Source organism: Leptodactylus fuscus, chromosome 3 (genome assembly GCF_031893055.1).
Source record: "Leptodactylus fuscus isolate aLepFus1 chromosome 3, aLepFus1.hap2, whole genome shotgun sequence".
NCBI classification, from domain to species: Eukaryota; Metazoa; Chordata; class Amphibia; order Anura; family Leptodactylidae; genus Leptodactylus; species Leptodactylus fuscus.
Window position 1 is genome coordinate 14,589,924 of NC_134267.1, and position 25,035 is coordinate 14,614,958.

General features: G+C 48.5%; 1 protein-coding gene across 1 annotated transcript; it reads right to left on the reverse strand.

The window, feature by feature from the left end:
- Window positions 1-6,409: 6,409 nt before the first annotated feature.
- NEK2 (NIMA related kinase 2) lies at window positions 6,410-16,678 on the reverse strand. The gene is made up of 9 exons (XM_075266489.1): window positions 16,582-16,678; window positions 14,813-15,030; window positions 14,383-14,623; window positions 11,954-12,036; window positions 11,516-11,642; window positions 10,162-10,381; window positions 9,770-9,824; window positions 8,085-8,161; window positions 6,410-6,641 (listed from the first exon to the last, which is right to left on the reverse strand). The coding sequence occupies exons 1-9, from the start codon at window positions 16,675-16,677 to the stop codon at window positions 6,424-6,426; spliced, it is 1,335 nt and encodes a 444-aa protein (XP_075122590.1). The 5' UTR covers window position 16,678; the 3' UTR covers window positions 6,410-6,423.
- Between the last annotated feature and the right edge of the window lie 8,357 nt (window positions 16,679-25,035).

Here is a 25,035-nt window from a genome sequence, read left to right on the forward strand (position 1 = left end):
ATCGGCAACGTGTAAAATGAATAGAATTCTATACATGATGTATATAGACAGGGCCGAAGATTAACAGATCCAAGTCCACGTCATGACGTCATCAATCTGGAGCCCAAGAATGAACATCTCAGCGCCCTATAAGACCCCAAGTAGTCCACCTGCAAGCTCTCTCTATGGAATTCCAATAACCCGGCACGTTGGATATTCCGGCACCTTGAAGGTCTTGGAGATAGCGGATTACCGGATTATTACTGTGTGTTACAAAGTTACACGACTTCTTATGAGACAATGACTAAGCACAAAAGTGAAAAATCCCTTCTATGTTTGTTTTGTATCAGCCCCTGCCTGTGTACCCTGAGACTGAACCATCACAATAGGACGTGTCTTAGTGCCCCCTAGTGGTTTATTCTTGTATATCATGTATATGTATTAAACGCTGCTGGTGTATAGGATACTAATCTCTGCCCACGACTTCGTCTGCAGGTTGTTGGCGTCGATGATCTGCCTATATTCAGCGATGGTTTGCCTGGTCCGGCTTTTCAGCAGATCTTAAGCTGTCCTGCTGCTGACCTTGTTCCTCACACCGTGCCTGTGATTGTTCCGGCATCTCAGCAGCTTGCTGGGACGCCACATAATGAGCGTGCTGCTGGTGTTCATGATCCACCTGTTCCGGCGTTTCGACAGCTGTCAAGCTGGCCTGCTGCTGAACTCGTTCCTCACGCTGCGCCTGTGATTGTTGCAGTATCTCAGCAGCTCACTGGGACACCATATAATGAGCGTGTTGTTGGCACTGATGATCCCCCTCAGCTCCGATTGAGGAGACCTCTGTGACTTCTGGCTTCCTTCATAGCTCTCGTTGTTTGCGACAAATTATATTTTCTTTTTCCCGGCATGTTGAAAATTGGCAAACTGCCAATTTGGATTAAAGGTGTTTGCCCATGTGAGTTTGTCAGCACTGGAGCAGATCAGATAATATGCAAATGTGTATACACACTGGAGGTTAGTGTGTATTTACACAGAGAGATAACAGAGCTGGCTTTCTCAGAAGTAAAGATAAGAGCAGAGTAATATAGTATGTGAACATAAATTCATAACAGTCATGAAGCCATGTGATTTACCGGGATAAAAAGTAGCCCGTGTTAATCGAGGTTACAAACTATCTATGTGCCGAATTTCATCCAAATCCTTTCAGCCGTTGAGGGATTGAGGGACAAACATTCAAATACACAAACTTTCACATGTGTAATATTAGTAGGATTGTACAGGATAGTGAGATATCTGTTCTGTCCATGTTACCTGGAGGAAGCCGCGCCTGGAGCGCCTCACTGCCTTACCCCGGGGCCCTACGGGCTGGAAACGGCACGCTAAAGCGCTGCTGGAACAATCCCAGCGTGAACTCATCAGAGTTTTCCTCTGCGGACTTTCTCTTACCGTTATATCTACGGGAAAGTCGCTGGTGTTTCTGTAGATATAATCGACATGCTGCGATTTTCAAAACCGCAACGGTTTTGGAAATCACATCATGTCCGCGCTGCGATATTTTCCGCAAAGTAGGAATGGGATTTGCATGAATCCCATCACCACTTTGCAAGTACAGTGATTTTCCCCGCGGCTTTTCTGCCACAGCCAAATTGTGGCGTTTGCGGCCCATGGGGCCCCGGCCTAAATAGCAGAGGACTGTAATTCCTTAGGATTTTCAACATAGCCTTTGAATTACCTTTATTGCACATGAGAGACTTGAGCAAAAACACGATGAAAACGTGTTTTTTTCCACGTTTTCTCTGCGGTTTTTTTTTTACGTTGCATTTTTTTGCTGCGTTTCCACCTAGTGGGACCTTAGCCTCAAGGAGGAGATAATAGAATCAATAGAAATTGATCATCGACAGCAATGGAAACCGCAGCCGAATGTAAGGAAACCCTCCTATGTAATTACACGGCATATTGTAATGTAATGCGTCAGTAAGCTGCCGGTAAAGGCTCAGTAATCTGTGAGTGCGGCTTCCTAGTAAGACATTAGGATGACTAATACTCCCAATGTCCACAGCTGTAATATCCCGGCCAGTCTGTGCGCACCCGAAACGCTGAGCCCCCTCCACACCTGCTGACCCTCGACCCCCAGCAACAACTGGGCCATTATCTGCCGCCTCATTACTGACAACTGTGAGCCCACCAAACACCAACCCCCCTTCATCATACCCCCGCGGACAAGTCTCCCGTCTGTAAGATCGCTGGGTGAAACAATGAATGGAGAAAAAAATCTAAAAACAGAGAATAGAAAACCCAAAAATGTGTCATTGTACATAGAGATGGGTTAGATGGAGACATCACTATGAACAGGCCCGGCCGTCACAGACCATACATGTACGAAACTATGGCTGGGCCCACAATGGGGGGGGGGGGGGTCATGTCGGGGTCTTGGCTGACCTGGATAGATTATACTTGCCCATATTTAAAGGAGTTGTCCAGTTCATTTTTACTGACAACCTACCATTAGGATAGGTCTGCAATAAGCAATAACCCGGCACCCCCGCTGATCAGCTGTATGAAGAGGCCATGGCACTCGTGCAAGGACCGTGACCCCTTCCCTGTTTACATCACACTCATTCATAGTGGTCGTGCAATGTAATAACAGCCGGGTCCCATAAATCTGCCTGGGTAATGGTGGAAATAACCCCCAGAATCTCCAATTTTACCCCTGTTCAGTCCAGGTCCTAAAATTCTGTTGGCATGTAAGCTGTGTAAAGGCCTATCTATCACCGGGACCGCAGTGAATGGAGACAGCCATGGTTGTCCCTGTTGTTCCAGACACTTCTGTACATGGGTTGGGTCTTGCAGCACACCTCAGTCTGCTGATAGTCGGGGTCCCAGGCAGGGTATAATTTGAGGGAGTGCAGTCATACCTGGGCCCAGGAGTCTTAAGGGGGCACATAAGGAGTCTTCCCAGTATGAGACCAGTGTTATAGTTGGGGGGCCTGGTTCGGATTTTGCACTGGGCCCAGGAGATTTACGTTACGCCTCTAGTCTCAGGGATCGGACCCCTCCCCAATCTCACCTCCATGGCCTTCACTAATATTGAAGCAAGGCCTGTAGGAACATAACGCATCATTGCTATAGAAACATGGAGGACGGAGTCCGGATTACTATCACATAGAGGGACAAGTCCTGTACGTGGAGTGAGTTTCATGGTAATCCCAGGGTATGGGGTGGATGCGACATATGACCGGAGGTTGAGCGGCGCCGCCTGTGATTATACACCTTATATCTTACTCCTTTATAGTTTACTATTGATTTTTATGAGAGATTTTACATGTGTGAATTAGCCAAAAGGATTTGACACTTGCTTATTCATTCAGGCGGATTCGCCTCCCGATTCAGGCTGAAGACACTCCCTCCAGACTAGGCCTAACCCGGAGCGGAGTGTGCACTGCACCGGCATCCAGTTGCAGCTACCCATATTTTGGTCCGGAACCTGAGGTGGAAGCCACCGGACCAAACAACCCCGTGTGAACCCGGCCTAATATAGAGCACCACCAAATCCATCCTAGACTACCAGATACCACAATGCTACCCTTCTGCTGGACAGACTTCTCCCTCCTCTCTGAGGCCAGTGGTAAACCTTCACTTTCTGTTCGGTTGTGACCACCGTGATGTGGATGCAGTAGATGGCGCTACTACGGCTCCAGACATGTGGTCAGACGGGCCACATCTGCCAACCTCCAGCTTGGTATTTCTTCCTGTATCATAGTCCAAGTCACAATAAGTCACCCCCGGGGGTCTCTCTAAGCCCCCACCTGCTGATCACTCCCAGGCCTAACCTCGTGTCCCGGGTCGGGGCCCCTCCTATGGCGCCTATGACACTGGGCTGTATCTGGATAATGACACGTCCCTGCTACCTGCCATGTCCAATATCCCGGCTCCTCGTGATGTATTGTGTAAATCTAGTAAGACGTCATCTTTAATTTCATAAGCCTGGGTGAATCAATGATATACCGAAATCTGCCCTGACAGCCGCTGCATTTACCAACATGTGTCCCCTTAGGGCGTAATTACCCCCCTGCCCGAAAACTGCAAGAGAAATCAATTAGCAGTCAGCGAGACAGGGTGGCAGGTAGGCTTAAAGGGGACGGATCGCCAGAAATGATTTTATTTATTGAAACCAGGTGGTAAAATCTGTCACGTCTTGATTTTTTTTATTCTATTTTCTGTCCATGATTATGGGGCGGCCATCTTACCTGAGCTTCTCCTCTGCCCTGTTAGGGTGCATTCACACTGAGTAAACGCTAGCTTATTCTGAACGTAAAACACGTTCAGAATAAGCGGCGTCTAAAGCAGCTCCATTCATTTCTATGGGAGCGGGGATACGAGCGCTCCCCATAGAAATGAATGGGCTGCTTCTTTCACTCCGTGCAGTCCCATTGAAGTGAATGGGGAGTGCCGGCGTATACGGCAAGCTCTGCTCATGCCGGAGCGTACACGCCGGCACTCCCCATTCACTTCAATGGGACTGCACGGAGTGAAAGAAGCAGCCCATTCATTTCTATGGGGAGCGCTCGTATCCCCGCTCCCATAGAAATGAATGGAGCTGCTTTAGACGCCGCTTATTCTGAACGTGTTTTACGTTCAGAATAAGCTAGCGTTTACTCAGTGTGAATTCACCCTTAATCTGCTTTACAGCATAGTCATGGCCATAGGCAGCAATAGACTGTAGTCAACTCATTGAGGTCTATGGGAGAGCTTTCTAGACATGCTCAGTGCAGGGAGGGGGAGGAGCTAAGCTGTGACATCATCTATACTCAGTAGTGATAGCTCAGTGGTGTTAGCTATAGAGGCGTTATCTTCTATTGTAATCCTACTGTGATGTAATTGAGGTGAATGCTGCGAAGAAAAGTGTCTGTCTGTTCTTAGGCTTAGTGGCCAGAATACCAATTGAAGGATTTAGAACAATGACCAGAAAAATGAAAAATAAAATTCTTGAAAAATATATTAACATAAAAATGTGGTGTAAATCATCAGTATCATCCCGTGCTTTACACCTGACAATTCGGCCATGGACTATAATAAAGGTTTGCTCGTCCTCCCCTTGGAGCCAAAAAATGCCTCAATCTCACCTTTATCAGGTCTTAAAGGGGCTTTCCAAAATTCCAATCCTGTTGCCAGTAAAGGGGCATTTATGTAAGATTGAGGCTTCTGTAAATCTTGACACTCTGCAGGATGAGGCCTTGTATCTGCGATAATAAATTCTATCTAATCTCGGACATGACCAGGGCGCCGACCTCGTACGGTGTGATACAAGAAGAACCGATCAATGTCCCTTCAGGCAGTAAAGATAAGCGTTGTGTCACCGTGTCCTGAAATGTCACCCAGCCAGCAGACTGTGATACAGACCCAAAGCCTGAGGCTGCACTACTGAGATTCTAATGACCTCCAAATAAACACAATCAACACTGCGCAGTTTTGACGACAGACGCTGAACGGTGCCTGGGCGAATCCTAATTCTCTCATCTTTTGCACGGATCTCCCTTACACTTGTATGTGCTGCAAATACGGGCAAAACTTGGACACGCTTCATAACTTGCGGCCCTTGTATAGGACTCACTAGGTAGCATGTAATTCACACTTACCCCTGTGGTGGCGCTGCCATATCCAGACAGGTTACAATGATCCCTGGATCCCGTCAGCAGAATACTCGGTGATAAGATTATGGTCTCCCAATGATGGTGACGGCAGCAGTGGCGCAGTATTAAACTTGCGGGAGTCCACACTATTGCGGCAATACATAGACGCCCCCTTAAAGGCATTTGATCTCAGAATAAGGTCTATGACTAGGATACGCCATCACTTAAAGAGGACCTCGGGCACATGCGGCTTTATATACCGCTGACAGTGCGCTGAATTCATAGTATAGGAGAGTATCAGTTGTTTTTTGACACCGCCACTGCCCCCAGTGACGTTTGTGTATATCCCACCCCCTCCCCCACGTGTAACTAGACGACGCTGGAAGAAAACGGACTCTGGTGAAAAAGGGGTTAAACCAATATTCTTTCACAGTAAAAGGACCAACCTTAACAACATACACAAATCTAGTGACAACAATGACACACAAGACGAACGCCCCATTCATAAAACCGTATCCATAAGGCACTCGCGTGTTTCAGGGTCTCCAGGAATCATTACCAATGTGGTAAGAGCCACTTAAGGCGGCAACTCGTAAGAAAACTGGAATTTGGGGAACTTAGAAAACAAATATTATAAAAAGCAGAGAAATTCTGTATCCACTACAGAAAGCGCCCCCACTGCAAACCATACACCCGCCCTGCAGACCGCAGTACAGACTGGCTACTGTATATATTAAATCTCTAAAATAACTTAGGCATCGCATGTGTGTGAGATGGTCCCGTAACCAGCCATTAGTGCCGGCGTGCCGTGATGTCATCAGCGCATTCCCAGCAGTTGGCGGCTTTTCAGTTGGAAGTTCTTCTCCAGTTCGCACAGCGCCTGCGCTCGCACGTTGGCCGCCTGCAGCCGCTGCTTCAGCTCTGTGCACTTTTCTTGGGCGGGGGGATATTTGCTGCCATTACGGTTCTCTTTGCTTTCGCTACCAAAGTGGACGTTCTTCTTGCTATGTATAGAAGACGATCGGTCCAAAGGATCTGTGGAAAGGAGGGAGGAGGTGAGTGTCAAGGTCAAGACATTCTGGCCTGGTATGGGCTAAGAAACACCCGCTCCTTTAGGGCCCCTTTACATGGCGTAAGCGTGCTGCTCCTTTAGACACGCATCCGAGCGTGGCGCTTCAAAACAGAGCCCATTGATTTCAATGGGAAGCGCACGGATATCGGCATATACGCGCGCTTCCCATTGAAATCAATGGGCTCTGTTTTGTAGCACCGCGCTTGGACACATGTATACGTGTCTACAGGAGTGGCACACTACGCCGTGTGAAGGGGCCCTTAAGCACTGCCCCAACTGATGTCCATACACTAATAGAATACCTATTGCTTACCATATACCCCTGTCCCGCACCAACAATGCTGCTCTCACCCATCTTGGGTTACTTGACTACAGAGATGATATCTCCATCTACAGTCATTACCCATAGCGGGCGTGTACGTGGCCATAGTGGTCACATGGTAGATGGAGACGTCCTCTCTATAGTCATACCAGTAGGGACCACCAGGGCGCCGGCACTAGAACACCTTGTAGACCCCTACTGGGACAATGGTGGGGGAGAGGGGCAATAACCAGGGTATGTATTGACAAATAGGCTTAATCGACTTTATTTCCCCCCACGTAACCCCTTAAACCACCACTAGATCTATCACAGCGTAAGGTGGCGTCCTACATCCAGTGTGTCCTTAGCCTGTATCACTTTACACATCTTAGTTTTTTTGTGCTTTATTGCTACTTCGGCAAGTATTTGTACACACCAGGATCATGTAATGACGTGTAAGTATGGCACAAGACACGCTAGACTTCTTTATCGGGCACACATTACACCAGGGGTAGGAAACGTCCGGCTCTCCAGCTGTTACAAAACTACAACTCCCAGCATGCATACTGGCTCTGCTGTTCTGGGAACTCCCATGGAAGTGAATGGAGCATGCTGGGAGTTGTAGTTTCACAGCAGCTGGAGAGCCGAAGGTTCGCTACCCCTGCATTACACCAATAGGTCTATAGGCTTCTTAACCGCTGTAGTACCGATCATCCCTATACCTATAACGTGGGTGTACTAGATTACTAGAGATGGAGGTGTACTATATAGATTGCTAGATTTGGAGCCAGGATGGAATATTTTTCCCCCGTAAATGGGGTATTCGGCCTCGTCTGGATCCACATTAGTGGGATTACAGGTTTTTCCAGCCTCATTATTAATAGCACTAAGTCATGTCACACCGGAGATCAGAAGCAATGAACGTAAAATTCTGCAACTGCCTTTTATTCCTCCCCCATTCTACAAAAATAATTTATTGAACAGTATACACATAAGACATGGCCGCCGGAGCGCACATAATATACAAGATTAAAAAGGAGAGCCTACAGCGGGCAGTTCTGCCAGTCTACCAACGCTTCTAGGGGCCTCCTGTTGGCTCTCATACCTAGCCCAGTCTCCAGACCGTTGCCGTAGAACCGCTGCTCCTTAAGGAGATTGACGTTTCTCATTAAGTTCTCGGCCCTGAAAAGATAAAAAAGGAGCGGCAGGTAAAAAAACCAAATCGCCCATATGTAATTCTGTGACGTACACAACATGGGTAGTTTCGGCAATACTGGTTTGCAAATTTGTTGCAGTGCACAAAACGCCTCAGACACCCATAGTATAGTCACTGCAGCAGCAAGGAGCGCAAAGCAAACACTACGCAGCTCACAAGAACTATACAAGTGCATATACAGAATGTAACAAGCGCCCCCTAGTGGTATCTCAGAGCACTGAAGCATGTAGCAGTTAGAACGGGGAAGCAATACTGACAGTTGATGACAAGGCCCAGCAGGATTGTCCCCCATGTGTGAAGTACAAGGGTCTCTTACCCCCACAGACTGCAGCATCCACCCATGGCCTTCACTATCCCCAGGCTTACATGTAGTAGCGCTCAGTTCAGTAGGGTCCTCCAAGGGTCTCCCCTTAGTTCTCCAGCAATTATGTCACAACATACTCGCTATGGCGGTAACATTTCAATGCCCAGAGTAGGCAGCAAGAACAAGGGGGACCCAAGGACTGGTGCAGCAGGTCACAATACAAGAGGCCACGAGTATGATCTATCAGCGTCAGACACCTGCACCCACACAGATCAGTTGTTCTAGCAGCTTCCCTGGAAGACACGTGCAGAACCAATCCTATACAAGTAATAGAAGCGGCATTGCAGCCTCTTCACTGTATAACAGGGGTTCTGGTAAACTGCAGCATTGCACTTACCGCCTGTCCACTATCAACATCGGGACTGCTAGAAGGGAGATCTGTGCAAGGACCGGGTGTCAGACCTAGATCATTAATATGAAACTTCTATTTGGGTCAGACAACTCCTTTAAGAAGGTTAACACTGCACCCCTTCCTCATCCTTGTTTAATCCATATACAGGAGCCCTTCTCATTTAGATATTAACAGGGTTATGGGGGGAATAACATCAGTCAGTGTACTCAATGCACCACATCAGTAAGCGCAACATACTGCAGGGTGCCAAAGGTCTCACTCTGCCTCCATGGGTGACACTCCGACTCTAGATCACATGACTAACTCCAATCTACTCAGCATACAAGTAGCAGAATGGGGTCAGTCATGTGACCCAGAGTCAGCGAGCCACCCTAGGAGAAGACTTCTGCCCCTCAATAGGGACCTTCGAAATGTAAAAACTGGTGCAATGGGGGGCCTGGGTGCAGTAAGTTTACAGATCTGGTGCAGCGACCACTCTGACTACTCCCTGCATAACCGCTTGCAGGTTTCCATCTTCTGCCCGAGAAACTGGACAGGAGACGGAAACCTGGCGGTCAGTTTTCAAACCCATTCATTTGAATGAATTTGCAAAGTGTCCGCCCGTGAGCGTCTTCTGGTCTCTGCGGCAAAACTTTTTTTTTTTTTTTAACCGGACACAAAGTCGGACATGCAGGACTTTTTCTCTGGTTAAAAAAAATATAAAACTGTTTTGCCACGGAGACCAGAAGATGCTCACGGGCGGACACTGACTGCCAGGTTTCCATCTCCTGTCAGGGTATCTCGGGCAGAAGACGGAAACCCACAAAGCGGAGACCGAGCGCAGGTGTGAATCCGCCCTAACTACAGAGACAGTCTTACCTGGACAGCTTGTCTTCTGCCAGTCTCTCCCGTACACAAAGTTCCCTTTCTCGTTCTAAATTTAATTAAAAAGAAAAACAATTAGAAAGGGTTAATAAAACAAGAGCAAACACTGCTCCCAATACGAGCTTATAACTGGAGTATTTACACATGTGAGGGGGGGGGGGGGGGGGGGGAAGGGCGCTAAAAACAATTCCCCGTAACCCAAATGATGCCAAACTGGTTTAACTGTTTGCAATCCGTGTTCTGGATAGACATTTGCACACATACGAGGTCTGCAGTGAAGCCCAGTAAAGGATCCGGTCCGGTTTTTGAGCCGTGCGTTTTCTAGCCAAGGACAGACCTACAGGAGGGGGCGGTATCCAGACCACAATATGGCAGAATGAACTTACGCTCTAGCCGTTCCTCCCGCTCCTTTAAGGCCTTCTCCCGGGCCAGCAGCTGCTGTTCCTTCAGCCGTAGCTCAGTCTGGACCGGATCTGGCTGGGGAAGCCGTTCTTGTTCTGCAGATCGACGAACGCGCCTCTCAGAGATCCGGTTTTGTTCTTCTACAACCCAATCCGCTAGTAGGGAGTGCTGCAATATCTCCTCAATGGAGGGTCGCAAGTAATCCTTTAAGAAGAATGAATATCTAACAAGACACACAACCATCCGGTCATCACAGAAATTGGGGAGTTTTGGACCCCAGTTTGAAAGGAGCGCTGGTCAGAGGTGAACGCGGCTGCACTACAAGATACTGGAGAGAATAAACTCTGACTTTGGTTCCCACTGAAATTAATGGAGTGGCAGAGCTGACTGAGCATGCTCGGGCCACAAGAAAATGGCCGCTTACACCAGCTTACTGTGTAAGCGGCCATTTTCTTGTGGCCTGGGCATGCACAGTCAGCTAGAAGATTGAAACCCAGGACGGAAGAAGACACAGGGAGAAAGCGTTACAGAAGAAGATGGAGGTGGCGCTGGAGAGTTCTCTCGCAGCATTGGGGACGCCCCCAGTGCTGCGAGAGAACTAATTTGCATACAGAAGAAAACCCGGATTTCTACGGTACGGCGGCGCAGAGAAGACATCTAAAGGTAGGAGAAGAATAGCTTTTGTGTTAGGGACAACCTATTCCTATGTGTTAGGGACAAAAAAAAGGGTATCCAATGATAGGATCCCTTTAATAGTGACTTCTATTGTAGCTGTAATAACTACTCGGCCACTATCCAGGGCACCTCCAAACACGCAGGGCCACCTATGGGTCCCTCTACGATCAAATATTTACAGCCCAAGGATAGGCCATGTATAAAGAAAGAAAAACATGGACAATCCCTTTAAAGTTGCCGCCACATGAAGACCAGTAATGGCGCTGCTCATAGACAGCTCAGCCACATGTTCTCCCCTACAGTACTCCGCACGGGTGCCCGGGTACTACTGCCAAATCAGCAAGAAGTCATTCCATGTCTGACACTGCCACCTACTGGCTGGATTAGTTATGACCCCTCTAGAATGGAAGAAACCCCAATAATTCAAGCGTACATAGCCAAGTACAGGAGCCCACCACTGCTTTATGGATTCCCCTACACGGCCACATTAGTCGGGATGTCTATAGCTGAACAGCTGTCCATGTCTCAGCAGAAATCGCTTCCCCTTCAGAGGTGACTAGACCCCCAGGACACGGACCTCCACATAGGAATTGCCCATTTACTGTGTATACAAAGAAGTTTATTACGGAATCGTCTTCACATCACAATATGGCAGACACTTACCTTAAGATTTAGCATTTTTGTAAGGATCAGGTTCAGGTCCTCGGAATATCGATAGGGGATTTGCCGAAATTTTCCTATCCTAATCTTTTCAGCCAATTCCTTTTGGTTATAAGCAGTAAATGGCGGCCTGGAGAGAGAGAGAGAAAGAAGAAAACGTGTCGGGATCATCCAGACACAGACTGACATCGATGGGACTGAGCTACGGCAACTCAAATCTGCTATAAAGTAGACATGGGAGAGGCTGAAGGCCTCAATTGGCTGATCAGGGGAGGTGCCAGGAGTAGACCCTCACTAATCTAATATGGAGGACCTATTCTAAGGGCCTAAGGGGGAGGGGGGTTCTCACTGAGATCAGATCCTTTACCTGTGGAACAACCCATGTATTGATATGCAGTAAAATGGACACAGTTCCCAAAAAGCAGAGGCTGCAGTACTTACGAGAGAGCGCACAGTTCATACAGAAGGCAGCCCAGGGACCAGATATCAGACTTCTCATTGTAGGACATTCTGTTCATCTGCTCCTAGACAACAAAGGTGCAAGAAGATCCATCAGCAGCCGAACCCCGACTCTACATACACCCCGAGGAACGTCCTCCTGCTTTACAAGGAGCCAGGACACGGATCCCTAGACCAGAGCCAGGACACGGATCCCTAGACCAGAGCCAGGACACGGATCCCTAGACCAGAGCCAGGACACGGATCCCTAGACCAGAGCCAGGACACGGATCCCTAGACCAGAGCCAGGACACGGATCCCTAGACCAGAGCCAGGACACGGATCCCTAGACCAGAGCCAGGACACGGATCCCTAGACCAGAGCCAGGACACGGATCCCTAGACCAGAGCCAGGACACGGATCCCTAGACCAGAGCCAGGACACGGATCCCTAGACCAGAGCCAGGACACGGATCCCTAGACCAGAGCCAGGACACGGATCCCTAGACCAGAGCCAGGACACGGATCCCTAGACCAGAGCCAGGACACGGATCCCTAGACCAGAGCCAGGACACGGATCCCTAGACCAGAGCCAGGACACGGACCCCTAGACCAGAGCCAGGACACGGACCCCTAGACCAGAGCCAGGACACGGACCCCTAGACCAGAGCCAGGACACGGACCCCTAGACCAGAGCCAGGACACGGACCCCTAGACCAGAGCCAGGACACGGACCCCTAGACCAGAGCCAGGACACGGATCCCTAGACCAGAGCCAGGACACGGATCCCTAGACCAGACCTGATGACTGGTGAATCAGAACTCACATAATACGAGTGTAGCAGACGATGAGGGAACCACAGGATAGGAGCGCTGAAAGCGCAAAGATCCCAAATTCTGCCAGAACATTCAATCTATAACTTTGCTTTCTGCGCTGCAGTGAAATTTAAAGGGGTTTCCCCCATGAACACGACCATATGGTAGACTATTAAAAGTTAAACTTTTTTTTTCAGCTACAAATTTGCAAAGTTTTAAAGATTCTGTAACCATCTTAGTGGTGACATCTGTCTTGATTGGTGGCCAATAGATGTGATAACTAGAGAGGAGCGAACGCTATTCCAAACAGCTGTTTCGAATAGCACGCTCCCATAGAAATGAATGGACGTAGCCGGCACATGGGGGGGGGGGGGGGGGGGGGGTTAAGCGGCTGGCCGCCGGCAAAGTCTGTGTGCCGGCTGCTTCCATTCATTTCTATGGGAGCGTGCTATTCGAAACAGCTGTTTGGAATAGCGTTCGCTCATCTCTAGTGATAACAAATGCAGGAACTTTCTATGGTCTGGGACAGTATATTATATGGGGGGGCAATATACCATGTGTATCAGTATAGGAGGCGTTACACTATGTGGGGAAAGGGGGGGCTCCAGTGAAAAGCTTAGTTATTCCCCTGTTGCCAATGGAAACGATCATGTATACAGAAACTTTATATGGACTGGGACTAGTCAGAAACACAACCATGATGTCCTTATTGTGGTCAGGTTATCTTCTCATACATGTAGTGTCCTCCTGATAACCAGCCATGATGTCCTTATTGTGGTCGGGTTATCTTCTCATACATGTAGTGTCCTCCTTATAACCAGCCATGATGTCCTTATTGTGGTCAGGTTATCTTCTCATACATGTAGTGTCCTCCTGATAACCAGCCATGATGTCCTTATTGTGGTCGGGTTCTCTTCTCATACATGTAGTGTCCTCCTGATAACCTGTCCACAATAAAGACCCATGGCTGGGTTTTGGACAAGTATCAGACTATAGAAAGTTCCTGCATTTATGGTCACGTCCATTGGCAGCAAATCAAGACAACAGAAGTCCCCACTAAGATGGTTAGGGAAAAATCTTTAAAAAAAAAAAAAAAAAAAACTAAAAATTTTTACATTTATAATTACAAAAAAAGTTAAACTTTTGTCTACAAATTTATATAGGATTATATTATATTCGTGGGTGAAAACCCCTTAAAATCAGTAACAATATGTTCACACGTCGGAAAGTGGTTTCTGCCGTGCAAACTTCCACGCGGCTAGCCGCGACGGGATGCTGATGCAGTGTATGGGCATTCGTTTGCAGCATCCCGAGTGAATGGGCCTAAACAGGAGAGTGCATGAGCTGCAGACACCACAGCCGCAGAATCGGTGGTAAGATAGGGCGTGTCGCTTCTTTTTTCCGCTACTAGCTAGCGGAAATTTTTTTTAAAAAAGCGAGCAGCTCCCATTGAAATCAGTGGCAGCCATTTTTGCAGGCAAATTTCGCGTCGAAATATGCTTGCAAAAAACTCTGTGTGAACTAGTAACTGTAACCCCAGTTGCACGTTATCATATAACGAGTCATTTCTGAGCACGGCGATACATCTGATGTAGATAAAGCCGCTGCAGGTACTTACCGGAGACATGTAATAGGGAGTGCCAACAAACGTCTTGGCAAAACTAGTGTCATGGTGCAGGATCCTGGCCAAACCAAAGTCGCCAAGTTTCACATTCTTCTTGGCATCGAGGAATATGTTGGCAGGTTTTAGGTCCCGGTGGAGAACGGTATGACCGCCGTCGCTCCTTTTGTGGCAATCCTTCAGGGCTAAAGCAAGTTGGACGAAGACCCGCAGTATGAAGTCCTCTTCTAAATACTGCCTGAGGGGAACAAGAGAGATGAACGTAAGAAAGTGAATGTGATTTCCAGGTGAGATATTAACGGCAGATCCACAGGACGCACCATAAAGGTCTGATACGTGAGCTGACACCCCTCCCCCCCCCCAATCCATCTGGATTCCTCAGCCAGGGGTACAGTAGACAGGATTATGGAAGTGAATGGGCACCTACCTGTCCTTGGTGCACTTAGAGATCAGGCTGGCCAGGTCTCCGCCCTCACAGTACTCCATCACTATGTACAGCGTGGTGTTGGTGCGGTCTATTATGCGGTCGTAGTAGCGCACGATATTGGGGTGTTTAAGTTCCCGTAACAGGTTCACTTCAGACACCAGCATCTGCTTCTCGGACTCGCTCATGGTGCCGTAGTCCAGCTCTTTCCACACAAGAACCTACAAAATAAGGGATTTATTGCTTTAATTAGAGAATATATTGATTGGCGGCATTCTCTAAACGTGAGCCGTCCGCCGTTAGATCTGGTCGCACGACATGCACGGCCACGAGAATACGATGCCCTGCCGGCTTCATTATCACGTGACAGCGCCATGTATAAGTTTTATCTGTGTGCATCCCCCTCTCACGTATTGTGGGGGTGCAAGTGCGGTTTTTTTAGCATTTTGCACCTGAGCTTTTTCGGTCATATCTTGCAGTGGGGCCTGTTAGCGTCCTGCACCGCCATGTACAGTATTATCCGGTATTGGGTAAGTGCGGCCATTATCTGTGAGATTTTCCTGCTGGCCTCACTGCACGAGGTGGGGTAAGTAGGCAGAAGAGATTGTGCAGCGGTAGAGGTGTAGACTGACCAGCCGGCTGACATACACGGACACATGTCAGGGCTGTCGCTGCATTTGCCGCCTGTGACAGCTGACAGAACATCTGTGCAATCCAACACCGGCTCCATATAATGAACAGACGCTTGTTCCCGCCATAGAAGGCAATAGACGCTATAGATTTTTTTTCTCCTATCAGTTTGTCTTTGTAGAATGGGAGGAAATCCCTGCAAACACGAGGAGAACATACAAACTCCTTGCGGATGTTGTTCCTGCAGGATTCGAACCCAGGACTCCAGCACTGCAAGGCTGCACTGCTAACCACTGAGCCACCGTGTTGTCCCATTGTGAATAGTACAGCGTCTATTCACAATGGGGCAACATGGTGGCTCAGTGGTTAGCAGTGCAGCCTTGCAGGACTGGAGTCCTGGGTTCGAATCCTGCAGGAACAACATCCGCAAGGAGTTTGTCCGCCCTTTAGGTCATCCTTAGATTTTACACTTTGTTTTGCCGAATGACAAAGTCTGGATGAAGAACAGACAGGTCAGGCCGGTCATGTGATACGAGATGTGGCTCCCCCTTTGGGTGACGCACCATAACAGCAGTATGTTGGCGGCAAATACTTGGTTTACTGCACAGGTGACAGATCCTGTATCTGCAGCAGAGGACGCCATGGCTGCCATCTTGGAAACTTATAGACAGTAGGGGGTGTTTGTACAAGTTCCCCATGGGCTTCTCAGTGACAGCTAAGGCAGCGTTCACACCAGCATTGGTCCATCTAATAACAGACAAGGGACACGTCTGTCATCTCGCAAAGATCAGCGGATGGAAAAGCCTCTGACACATGTGAACACAATCATAGGCAGGGAGACATCCTTACGCGGTGGAGGCCCCGCAGTACCCCAGGCCACAGACCTCCAGTTGGGGGCAGTCTTGCACACACCATGTCAGCACCGCCTGGCAGCTCCTGACTATCAGCTGTCACCTCAGCGCCTGACACCTGTCATACTGCAAAGCCCCTTTAAAAAGTGAGACTTGGTTGCTATGTCGACTTCACCAGTTTTGCTAAGTGCCCAGGAGCCGCACGTGATCCACATGCGCGTCACCGCACAGCGCCACCTATGGTCAGTGATGTGAACAGTCACTAACCGCAGCGGTACCGCAGCCCCTTACCTTCCCATCCGCTTTCCTCCGGATCTTCTGACACTTCCCATAGGAGCCGGAGCCGATAGTGAACAGGACCTCGTAGTCCTCCACCCGGGACGGCATGACTCCAATAACCGGACAATCCCCGACCGGGCAGCCGAGTCCCAGAAACCGTTTAAACGTAGAGCTTTGCCAGAGTCCTGCCTGCCCATTGGCTGCAGCCTTTACCCTTCTCGCCCGCTGATTGGCTAACGTCTCCTGACACTTCAATCGCTGATTGGCTGTTGCGATCAACACAGAATGCGACGGAGGAGGGGGCGGGGCCGACTGCCGGTTGCTAAGCGATAGACGCGGCGCGAGTACAGAGCGGGTGTTTTGAAGGGAAGTTGTGTTTAGGTCACATGACCCCGTCACGGCGCCACCTAGAGCTCAGAACGGGAACTGCTGCTAGTGGAGAGATTGGCGGCTGACGTGTTCCTAGGTGTGAAGCGGGTGACGGTAAAAAGCCAAACACGTGGTCAAAAATCGGATTTATTCTTGTTAAAAAGTTGAGTAGTAACCAATATGGCGGCCCTCAGAGCTCCTTAAAGGGGTGTTCCATTTTTATCACGGGATAGGTGACAGGTATCTGATTACTGGGGGTCCATTTACTGGGACCCCACCAGTTGTCAGAATGAGGGTCCCGTGGCCCCTATTTAAATGGATCGGCACTGGTGGTCCATCGAAAGTCTGTGGGCATGAGGATGATGATGGCTGGGCAATGAGATACCGTATTTTTCGGACTATAAGACGCACCTAGGTTTTAGAGGAGGAAAATAGGGAAAAAAAATTTTGAAGCAAAAAAATGATAAAATATTTAATATATGGGAGTTGTAGTTTTGCAACAGCTGCAAGGCCACATTGACAGGTGACCCTGCAGCTGTACGGGGATGCATAGAGCGTTTTTTTTGCGGGGCCAGCTGTATTTTTTAGTTATACCATTTTGGGGAATATCTATTGCTTAGATCACCTTGTATTGAAAAAAAAACAGGAGATGATTTAGAACTTTTATTTCATATTTTTAAAGCTTTTTTTTTTTATTACTATTTTATTCCCCCCCGGGGGCTTGAACCTGCGGTCGCTTGATCGCAAGTCCCATAGACGGCAATACAAGTGTATTGCCGTCTATGGGACATTCTGTCTATTAGTATTACGGCTGGTCATAGAGACCAGCCGCAATACTAATATAGCCGTGACAGGCCGGGGAGCCTCATTAGGCTCCCGGCTGTCACCCGAACAGGTCGGCTCCTGCGATATCGCCGCGCAGGAGCCGGCCTGCAACTTTACAGGTATGGGGCCGGTGGGGACCGGCCCCGAGGGAGAAGGGGCCACCGATACTGTCCCGGCATCCGCTGTACTAGAGAGGCGGATGCCGGGGAGGGATAGACGCCGGGGCCTGAGACATCGCTACGATCCTCTCCCCTGCATGAAGCCAGCGGCGGGGGGACGGAGGAGCGGAATAGCCATCACTCCTCCCGCTGCTGGCTTCATGCGGGGCAGAGGAGCGCAGCGATGTCGCAGGCCCCGGCACCTGTAATGGCGTCTATCACTTGCCGGCTTCCGCCTCTCTATTACAGCGGATGCCAGGCGCCACCTTCAGACTATAAGACGCACCCTTCTTTTCCCCAAAAATTTTGGGGAAAAAAAGTGTGTCTTATAGTCCGAAAAATACGGTTTATACTGTATATACCATGTAGATTGACTGTGTGCTCAAAATCTGTCAGGATTTATCCGTCATGCCTGGACTAAGTCTGCATTCACACTTTGTTGTTTCATTTATTCATCTGGTCTGTTGTATAGAGACCAGAGTATAATAATCGGAGACCCGGGGGAAGAAAAACATAAAAAACTACTGTTTCTTACCTGTCCCCTGGCTCCTATGCTTTCGGCTGCCGCTCTTGTCCTTCTTCAATGATGTCGGATGACCCGGGACACAGGCCGGGTTCATGTGACGTCAGAGACGTCAGACAACAAGGACGGAGGCCTGGCAGGATCATGGAGAGGTAAGTAACAGTGTTTTTTATGTTTCTTACCTCTCCCGGTCCGCCAATCATTATACTCGGGGGTCCGAAAAGACCCCCAAGTATAATGATAGCAGCAGTAGTGGCTGTCACCGGGCCCCTGATGTCCGGGGCCCTGTGGCAGCTGCCTCTGTTGCAATGGCGGTAGTTACGCCACTGCTGTCGCCCCCTACTCTTCCAGTGTGCAAAGAAACTGCAGTCTTAGGACTAGTTCACACTGAGAATCCGGCTCAAAATCCGCTGCCAAAAACAGCTCCCATTAACTTCAGTGGGAGCTGCTCGCTTTTTTTACCCCCTAGCTAGTAGCAGAAAAAAGAAGCGACATACCCTATCTTGCCGTGGAATAAATCAGCCACGGCGTGCATGGCTCGAAACATGCTCCAGTGTAGGCCCACTCATTTGGGCCTACACAGGAGCGGGATGCCGTGATGGAACGCCGATGCTGTATTGGTATTCCGTCTCGGCAAGCGGCGTGGAATGTTCACACGGCGGAAAAGATTAAAGTGATTAAAAATAAAGAAATACAGATACTCAACTGAGGTCCTGCTCCTGTGATTGGGCCCTAGCGATCACGTAGAGCGAGCTAGCGTAATGACATCATCACGCCCCATGTGACCACTGAGGCCCAATCACAGGCCCGGCAGTGACGGCTGGGGAGGAGTCGCTGCAGACTGCCGGATACCCAGAAGCGGTGAGGTAAGGTGAGTGTAAGTGTTTGGCATTTTTTAATCACTTCCCGCAGACCTCTGATTATTATACTCTGGGGTCTGAGCAGTGCCGGCGTTGAAGGGGGGGGGGCAGACTGGGAAATTGCCCAGGGCCCCCACATCCATAGGGGACCCCATACTTTCCCTACTGTTTGGAGCAATGATCGAGAGGGAATGACACCATTAGCAGATTTCTGATTGCACATTCTTGGCATTTAGCAGCTTCCTGTGCTACCCCTCCCCCCTCCTATGTAGTGACTCATCCAGCAGATCGGAGTGTGAAGGAGGAAGTCTGCTGCGATGTCAGGCCTGGTTCACATCTGCATTCGGTATTCTGTTCGGGGAGTCCACTTGGGAACCCGCCAAGCGGAATACAGAACGCATTAAAAATGTGGTTAGTAGAGAAACCACATGGACCCCATAGATTATAATGGGGTTCATGTGTTTTCCGTGTGGTGTCCGCACAAATCATGCGGAGAGTACTTCTGCTTAAAGTACTGTAAACCGTGGCGTTTTTTGCCACTGTGTGTTTTCACAACTTGGGCCCCAGCCTTAAAGACCTTAGGAATAACCCTGTAAATGACAGTAGTCAGTGCAGCACATCGAAGTAACAGTGTCTGATTATGTAGTAGGTACAATATTTCAACATTTGGGGCCTCACTTTGTCAAAAACCAGCCCTGGCTCTTAGGAGACCCCAGAGTATAATAATAGCACCAACTCTAGGAGGGGGTCTTGGGAGCAGATAATACTGCGCAGGGGCCACTACATTTTTCTTTGCATCTTTTTTTTTTTTTGTCCCCATAGAGGACTGAAGCAGCGATATCCTGATTACTGCTTCAATAGGTATACATTGCAATACATGTGTATTGCAACGTATAGGAGGCTGACAGCCCGTGCAGGATAACAATCTCCATTCAAGGCAGGATCAACCAGGTATGCGGAGGGACAGCGATGGGGCAGACCTGGGGTCACTGGTCAGACCCCGGGCTGACGAATAGGGGCAGCGGCACCCCCGAATAGATCATGGAAGGAGCTGATCTGGACCCCAATATATAATAAAACCCCTAGGGTTAACACCCGCAATTGGAGCTTGACTCCGACCGGGTTGTTAGAGGACAGTGTCAGCTGTTACATATGGCTGCCACCCGTAAAGCAGGGGGCCCACACAGTTTGTGTGTGTGTGTATATATGTGTGTAAACACACGTATATGTACACTTGATCTGTGTGTTTGTGTATGGCATGTGTATATATATATATATATATATATATATATATATATACCGTATATATATATATATATATATATATATACACACAAACACACACAGATCAAGTGTACAGGCCTTTGTATGAAGGATTTTACTTTGTAGGGGCGGGATCCTCAGGTATAAGAATGCCTGGCCACCCCCCGCCCCTCCTATCAGTATATACCTGGCTTTGTAGTATACAGACACCTTTTCAGCTTTGTAAACAATGAGGGGCAGAGAATGAGCCAGAGGGCCACAAAGAGAAACCTGTTCCCTGGACCTCATTGTTGTATCGGAGCCTATATCAGGATTCAGGACTACACTGGGCAGGTTGTCACATTACAGGGATTTGCATTGTATTCCTTCGTTCCCTCTGGCATGCAAATACTGAGCAGCTCTGTCTGGACTCAGAGGGAGTGTTATCTACAGCCGCATGTCTCCATCCAGTGTATGGGATTTTCAGGGTGCAGTGACCTATGGGTGACCTTCGGGTACCTTACACCTTTGCAGCCTTGAGTTAACCCCAATGGGAAGGGGGGGGGGGGGGGCTATCAGCTTAGGTACATCCTAGGGGACAAAAAGACTCCCAAAGACTTGGAAATGGAATCCAAAGGGCATTAAAATCTACCTAAAAAGTTGTGAAAATATGTATATATTCCTTTAGGATTCTTTCAAACGTCGCATTTCCATCTGTTCTTCTGGAACTTTGTAGGATCGAAGAACAGAATAAACATGAATACGGATCCAGCAAATGCTGAATAACAATGGATACCGAGAGCCCTGGCGGACTATAACGGGATCAGTTGGGGATCTGTAGTTTCACGATCACTTCACTAGATGCAATGTCAAGCTTGCAGGACTTTCATCTACAATTTTACACAAGGTTCACACTAGCATTTGGGTTTCTGGCGATCGGGTCTACATGGGCACCTGACAGACAAAGAGACCTTATCCTCTTAAAAGCAGTTACACGTAGAAACCTGCAGACCCCATAGACCATAATGAGGTCCAGTGGTTTTATACTGAAACCAGCAAAGAGAACAATTGTCCTTGCAAGACTTCTCTCTGCCGATTTTAAGGCCGAGTCTCCTACAGAGACTCCAATACAAGTGTGAATCCAGCCTTAGACAGACTCTGCACCGGAGATGTCAGTACACCCTTAGGCTGCGTTCACAAGGAGTAACGCGCCGCTCATTCTGACACGTAAACACGTGTCAGAGTGAGCGCTGTAAAACAGAATCCCATTGACTTCAATGGGTGCCGACTTACGCGTGCTACACATTGGGTTAAAAAAAAAACTCCCATTGATTTCAATGTGTAGCACGCGTAAGATGGCACCCATTGAAGTCAATGGGATTCTGTTTTACAGCGCTCACTCCGACACGTGTTTACGTGTCAGAATGAGCGGCGCGTTACTCCGTGTGAACGCAGCCTTGCTTATCTAGTGCTGGGAATCAGATATAGGAAATTTTCGTCTCTATTCACACCCAAAGTGAATGAACAAAAATTCTATTGTAAGCGGTGTGCGGTTTATCTGTACTCGTGTGACATCGATGGGGTCGTAGTGCAGCAGGCTGCAAATTGTCCATAAGTACAGGGCTGTAATATCATCAAATATTGCAAATTTCGAAATTTTGTTTCATCTTAGTGCACATTTTGATGAAGGCATACAGGCCCACGTGGAAACCTGCAGACCCCATAGACCTTAATGAGGTCCGGTGGTTTTATACTGAAACCAGCAAAGAGAACAATTGTCCTTGCAAGACTTCTCTCTGCCGATTTTAAGACCGAGTCTCCTACAGAGACTTCAATACAAGTGTGAATCCAGCCCAACTCATATCAGGGGGCTCCATAGCTCTGAGATGGTTCATTGCAGTCACTTGAAGTATCCTGTAGGTGGCAGCAGTGGCCCACGTTGGCTTCTGAGTACGGTCTCTGGCCTCTGGGTTGAGTATTGTGGTCACAGTCTTCATCCTTCCCCTTTTCTAACCGCAGAAGAGTTTGCAAATCTGCGGCCGTTTACAACCGTTTTTGCAGAATTCATTGCAAAAATATGCCATATGGTGTGTGAATACACCCCGATCTGTTCACTATGTTTATGGGGCAACATTGGCACCACATTGAGGAATGGCGGGTTTTTTTGTTGCAGGTTCGAACCACAACCAGGAGTGAAACAATAAGACTTGTGCAAACATTTGCAACATTATTTATACTTTGTACTGGCATACAAGGTATAAGAAATCCCCCCCCCATTCCCTGATCAGTGGGGTCTGTGCAGTCAGACCCCCTCTTATCTGCATCTTATGGATAGGGAGTAGCTTTATAGGAAAACCCCTTTAAGTTAGTGGCAGCCGTCAATCAGTAGCTAAAATCAATCAGTAACCTACAAGAAGTCAGTGTGCCGGGCCCAGGGGTCATGGGATCATTCTATACCAAGTCCAGCTCAGAGAAAATTCCTAAAATCTCCCTTGAGTCCTCATTTGGACAGATGTATCGTCCCCATGGTTAACTGTTTCTTGGATGTAACAATAATTATCACATTGGGGCAAGACTGTGGCTCAGTGGTTAGCACGGCAGCCTTGCAGTACTGGAGTCCTGGGTTCGAATCCTGCCAAGGACAACATCTGCAAGGAGTTTGTATGTTCTCCCCGTGTTTTTGTGGATTTCCTCCCATACTCCAAAGACATACTGATAGGGAAATGTACATTGTGATCTCTATGTGGGGCTCACAATCTACATAAAAAATAATAATAATTCCATTGGTTCTAAACAAGCTAACCCTATAACAATCCTTAGGGTCTCTTTAAAGGAAACCTATCCAGTCAATATGGGACACTAAATCATCCACAGTAACGTATAGACCGGGGGGTTGTTAGTGTTCCAAATCGCCCTGATGTAAAACCATCCGTGCCTTCAATATAACACACTTTTATCCTTACTTAGAGAGAAGTCTGTCAGTCTCCTCTCTGGTGCTCCCGGCGCCTGCACGGTTGATCAGTGAACATAGCGATTTGGGACACTAAACCCTCAATTCATAAAGGACCTGCGGGTGGTTTAGTCCCCCCCAATAACCCTGCCAGGTTGCATTTATGGCTAAGGCCCCATGTAGTGTCCCACACTTTGGAGGGACTGTAAGATGCCGTGTTTTTTGCTGCGGTCTTTACACCACGTGGGTCCCACAACCTAAAGTAGTATTCTCATCATTATTCACTGGGTAAGGGATGACTCATTGGCGGATGTCTGACCATCGGGATCCCCACTGATCTGATCTGACAAGCTGTCCTGGACTAGCTTAGCACCGAGCGGTGGTTTGGGGAGGCCACTGGAGCAGCACTGCTCCAGCAGCCTCCCCTCATGCTCAGGCAGAGAGCAGGTCTTCTCCGTGCCTGCTCTCTGCCTGTGAACGGCGCTAAGCCACGCCCCCTTCGCTCCACCACGCCCCGCCCCCTCCTCCCGGGGGGGGGGGGGGCTTTCTGTAGTTCGCCTCGGGCGGCGAAAGGGGTAGGTTCACCCCTGCCCCCGTGTGAACATTTATCTCTGAGACTGCTTAACAGAAGTCGTGCATGATCTCTGATAGTCCCATAATATTGACCCAGCACTCCATTTATACAGGGCCACAGGCCTGCCCACCCCACTTAGGATCCCAGTGGTCAGAACTAGGGTTGAGCAATCAGGAAAGATCGGATCCCAATCAGCGATCGGGAAAATTTCACGATCGGGATCGGCTGGAAAACGATCGAAAATCAGTTTGTAAAAACGACTCTGAAATCTCAATCCCAGTCAGAACCCCATCGATCTATTATCCCGTCTTGTAACTACTGGAATACCCCTTTATTCAGTCCCACGGCCGGTCAGGCTGATAGATAGCGTCAAGGCTCAGCTTTTAGCTAAAAATATAAAATAAAAGCAGAATCACATTGTGTAAATACGAGGAGCGGCGAGAAATCACAATCAGGACCATTACACACACGGGCCCCCGGCCAAAGTACCAGATAAGGGGCCGCCTCCTCGTATACACGCTGTGCCCATATGGTCATTGTCATCATCTCCAGGTTAATCATTACACTGCCGTCATCCCAAAGAACTTTGGCCGGTAACGTGGAGACGGCGATGACAGCGGGCAAACCGCACTCCCATCTATCAAGAGCTAATGTTGTGCTAAAAAGTGGGGGCTGGGTAAGATCTATCCAGACAGGCTATTGTGTACTATTCTATAATACGGGAACACAGCTATTGTACTTACCTATTATAGGAGATGGTGACCTGCTAGAGCGCCCTATGGGGTCAGAGAAACGTATTAGGCTTAGGCCTCACGACCATCCTGTACCTGTCCATATTTGCATCTCGCTCCATTCATTTCAATGTATGGGTCAATGAAAATCATAGCTGACACATGATACCAATCTGTATGGCATCTGTGCTTATCTTACTGACCTGTACACCGCACACGGTCATATACATGCGT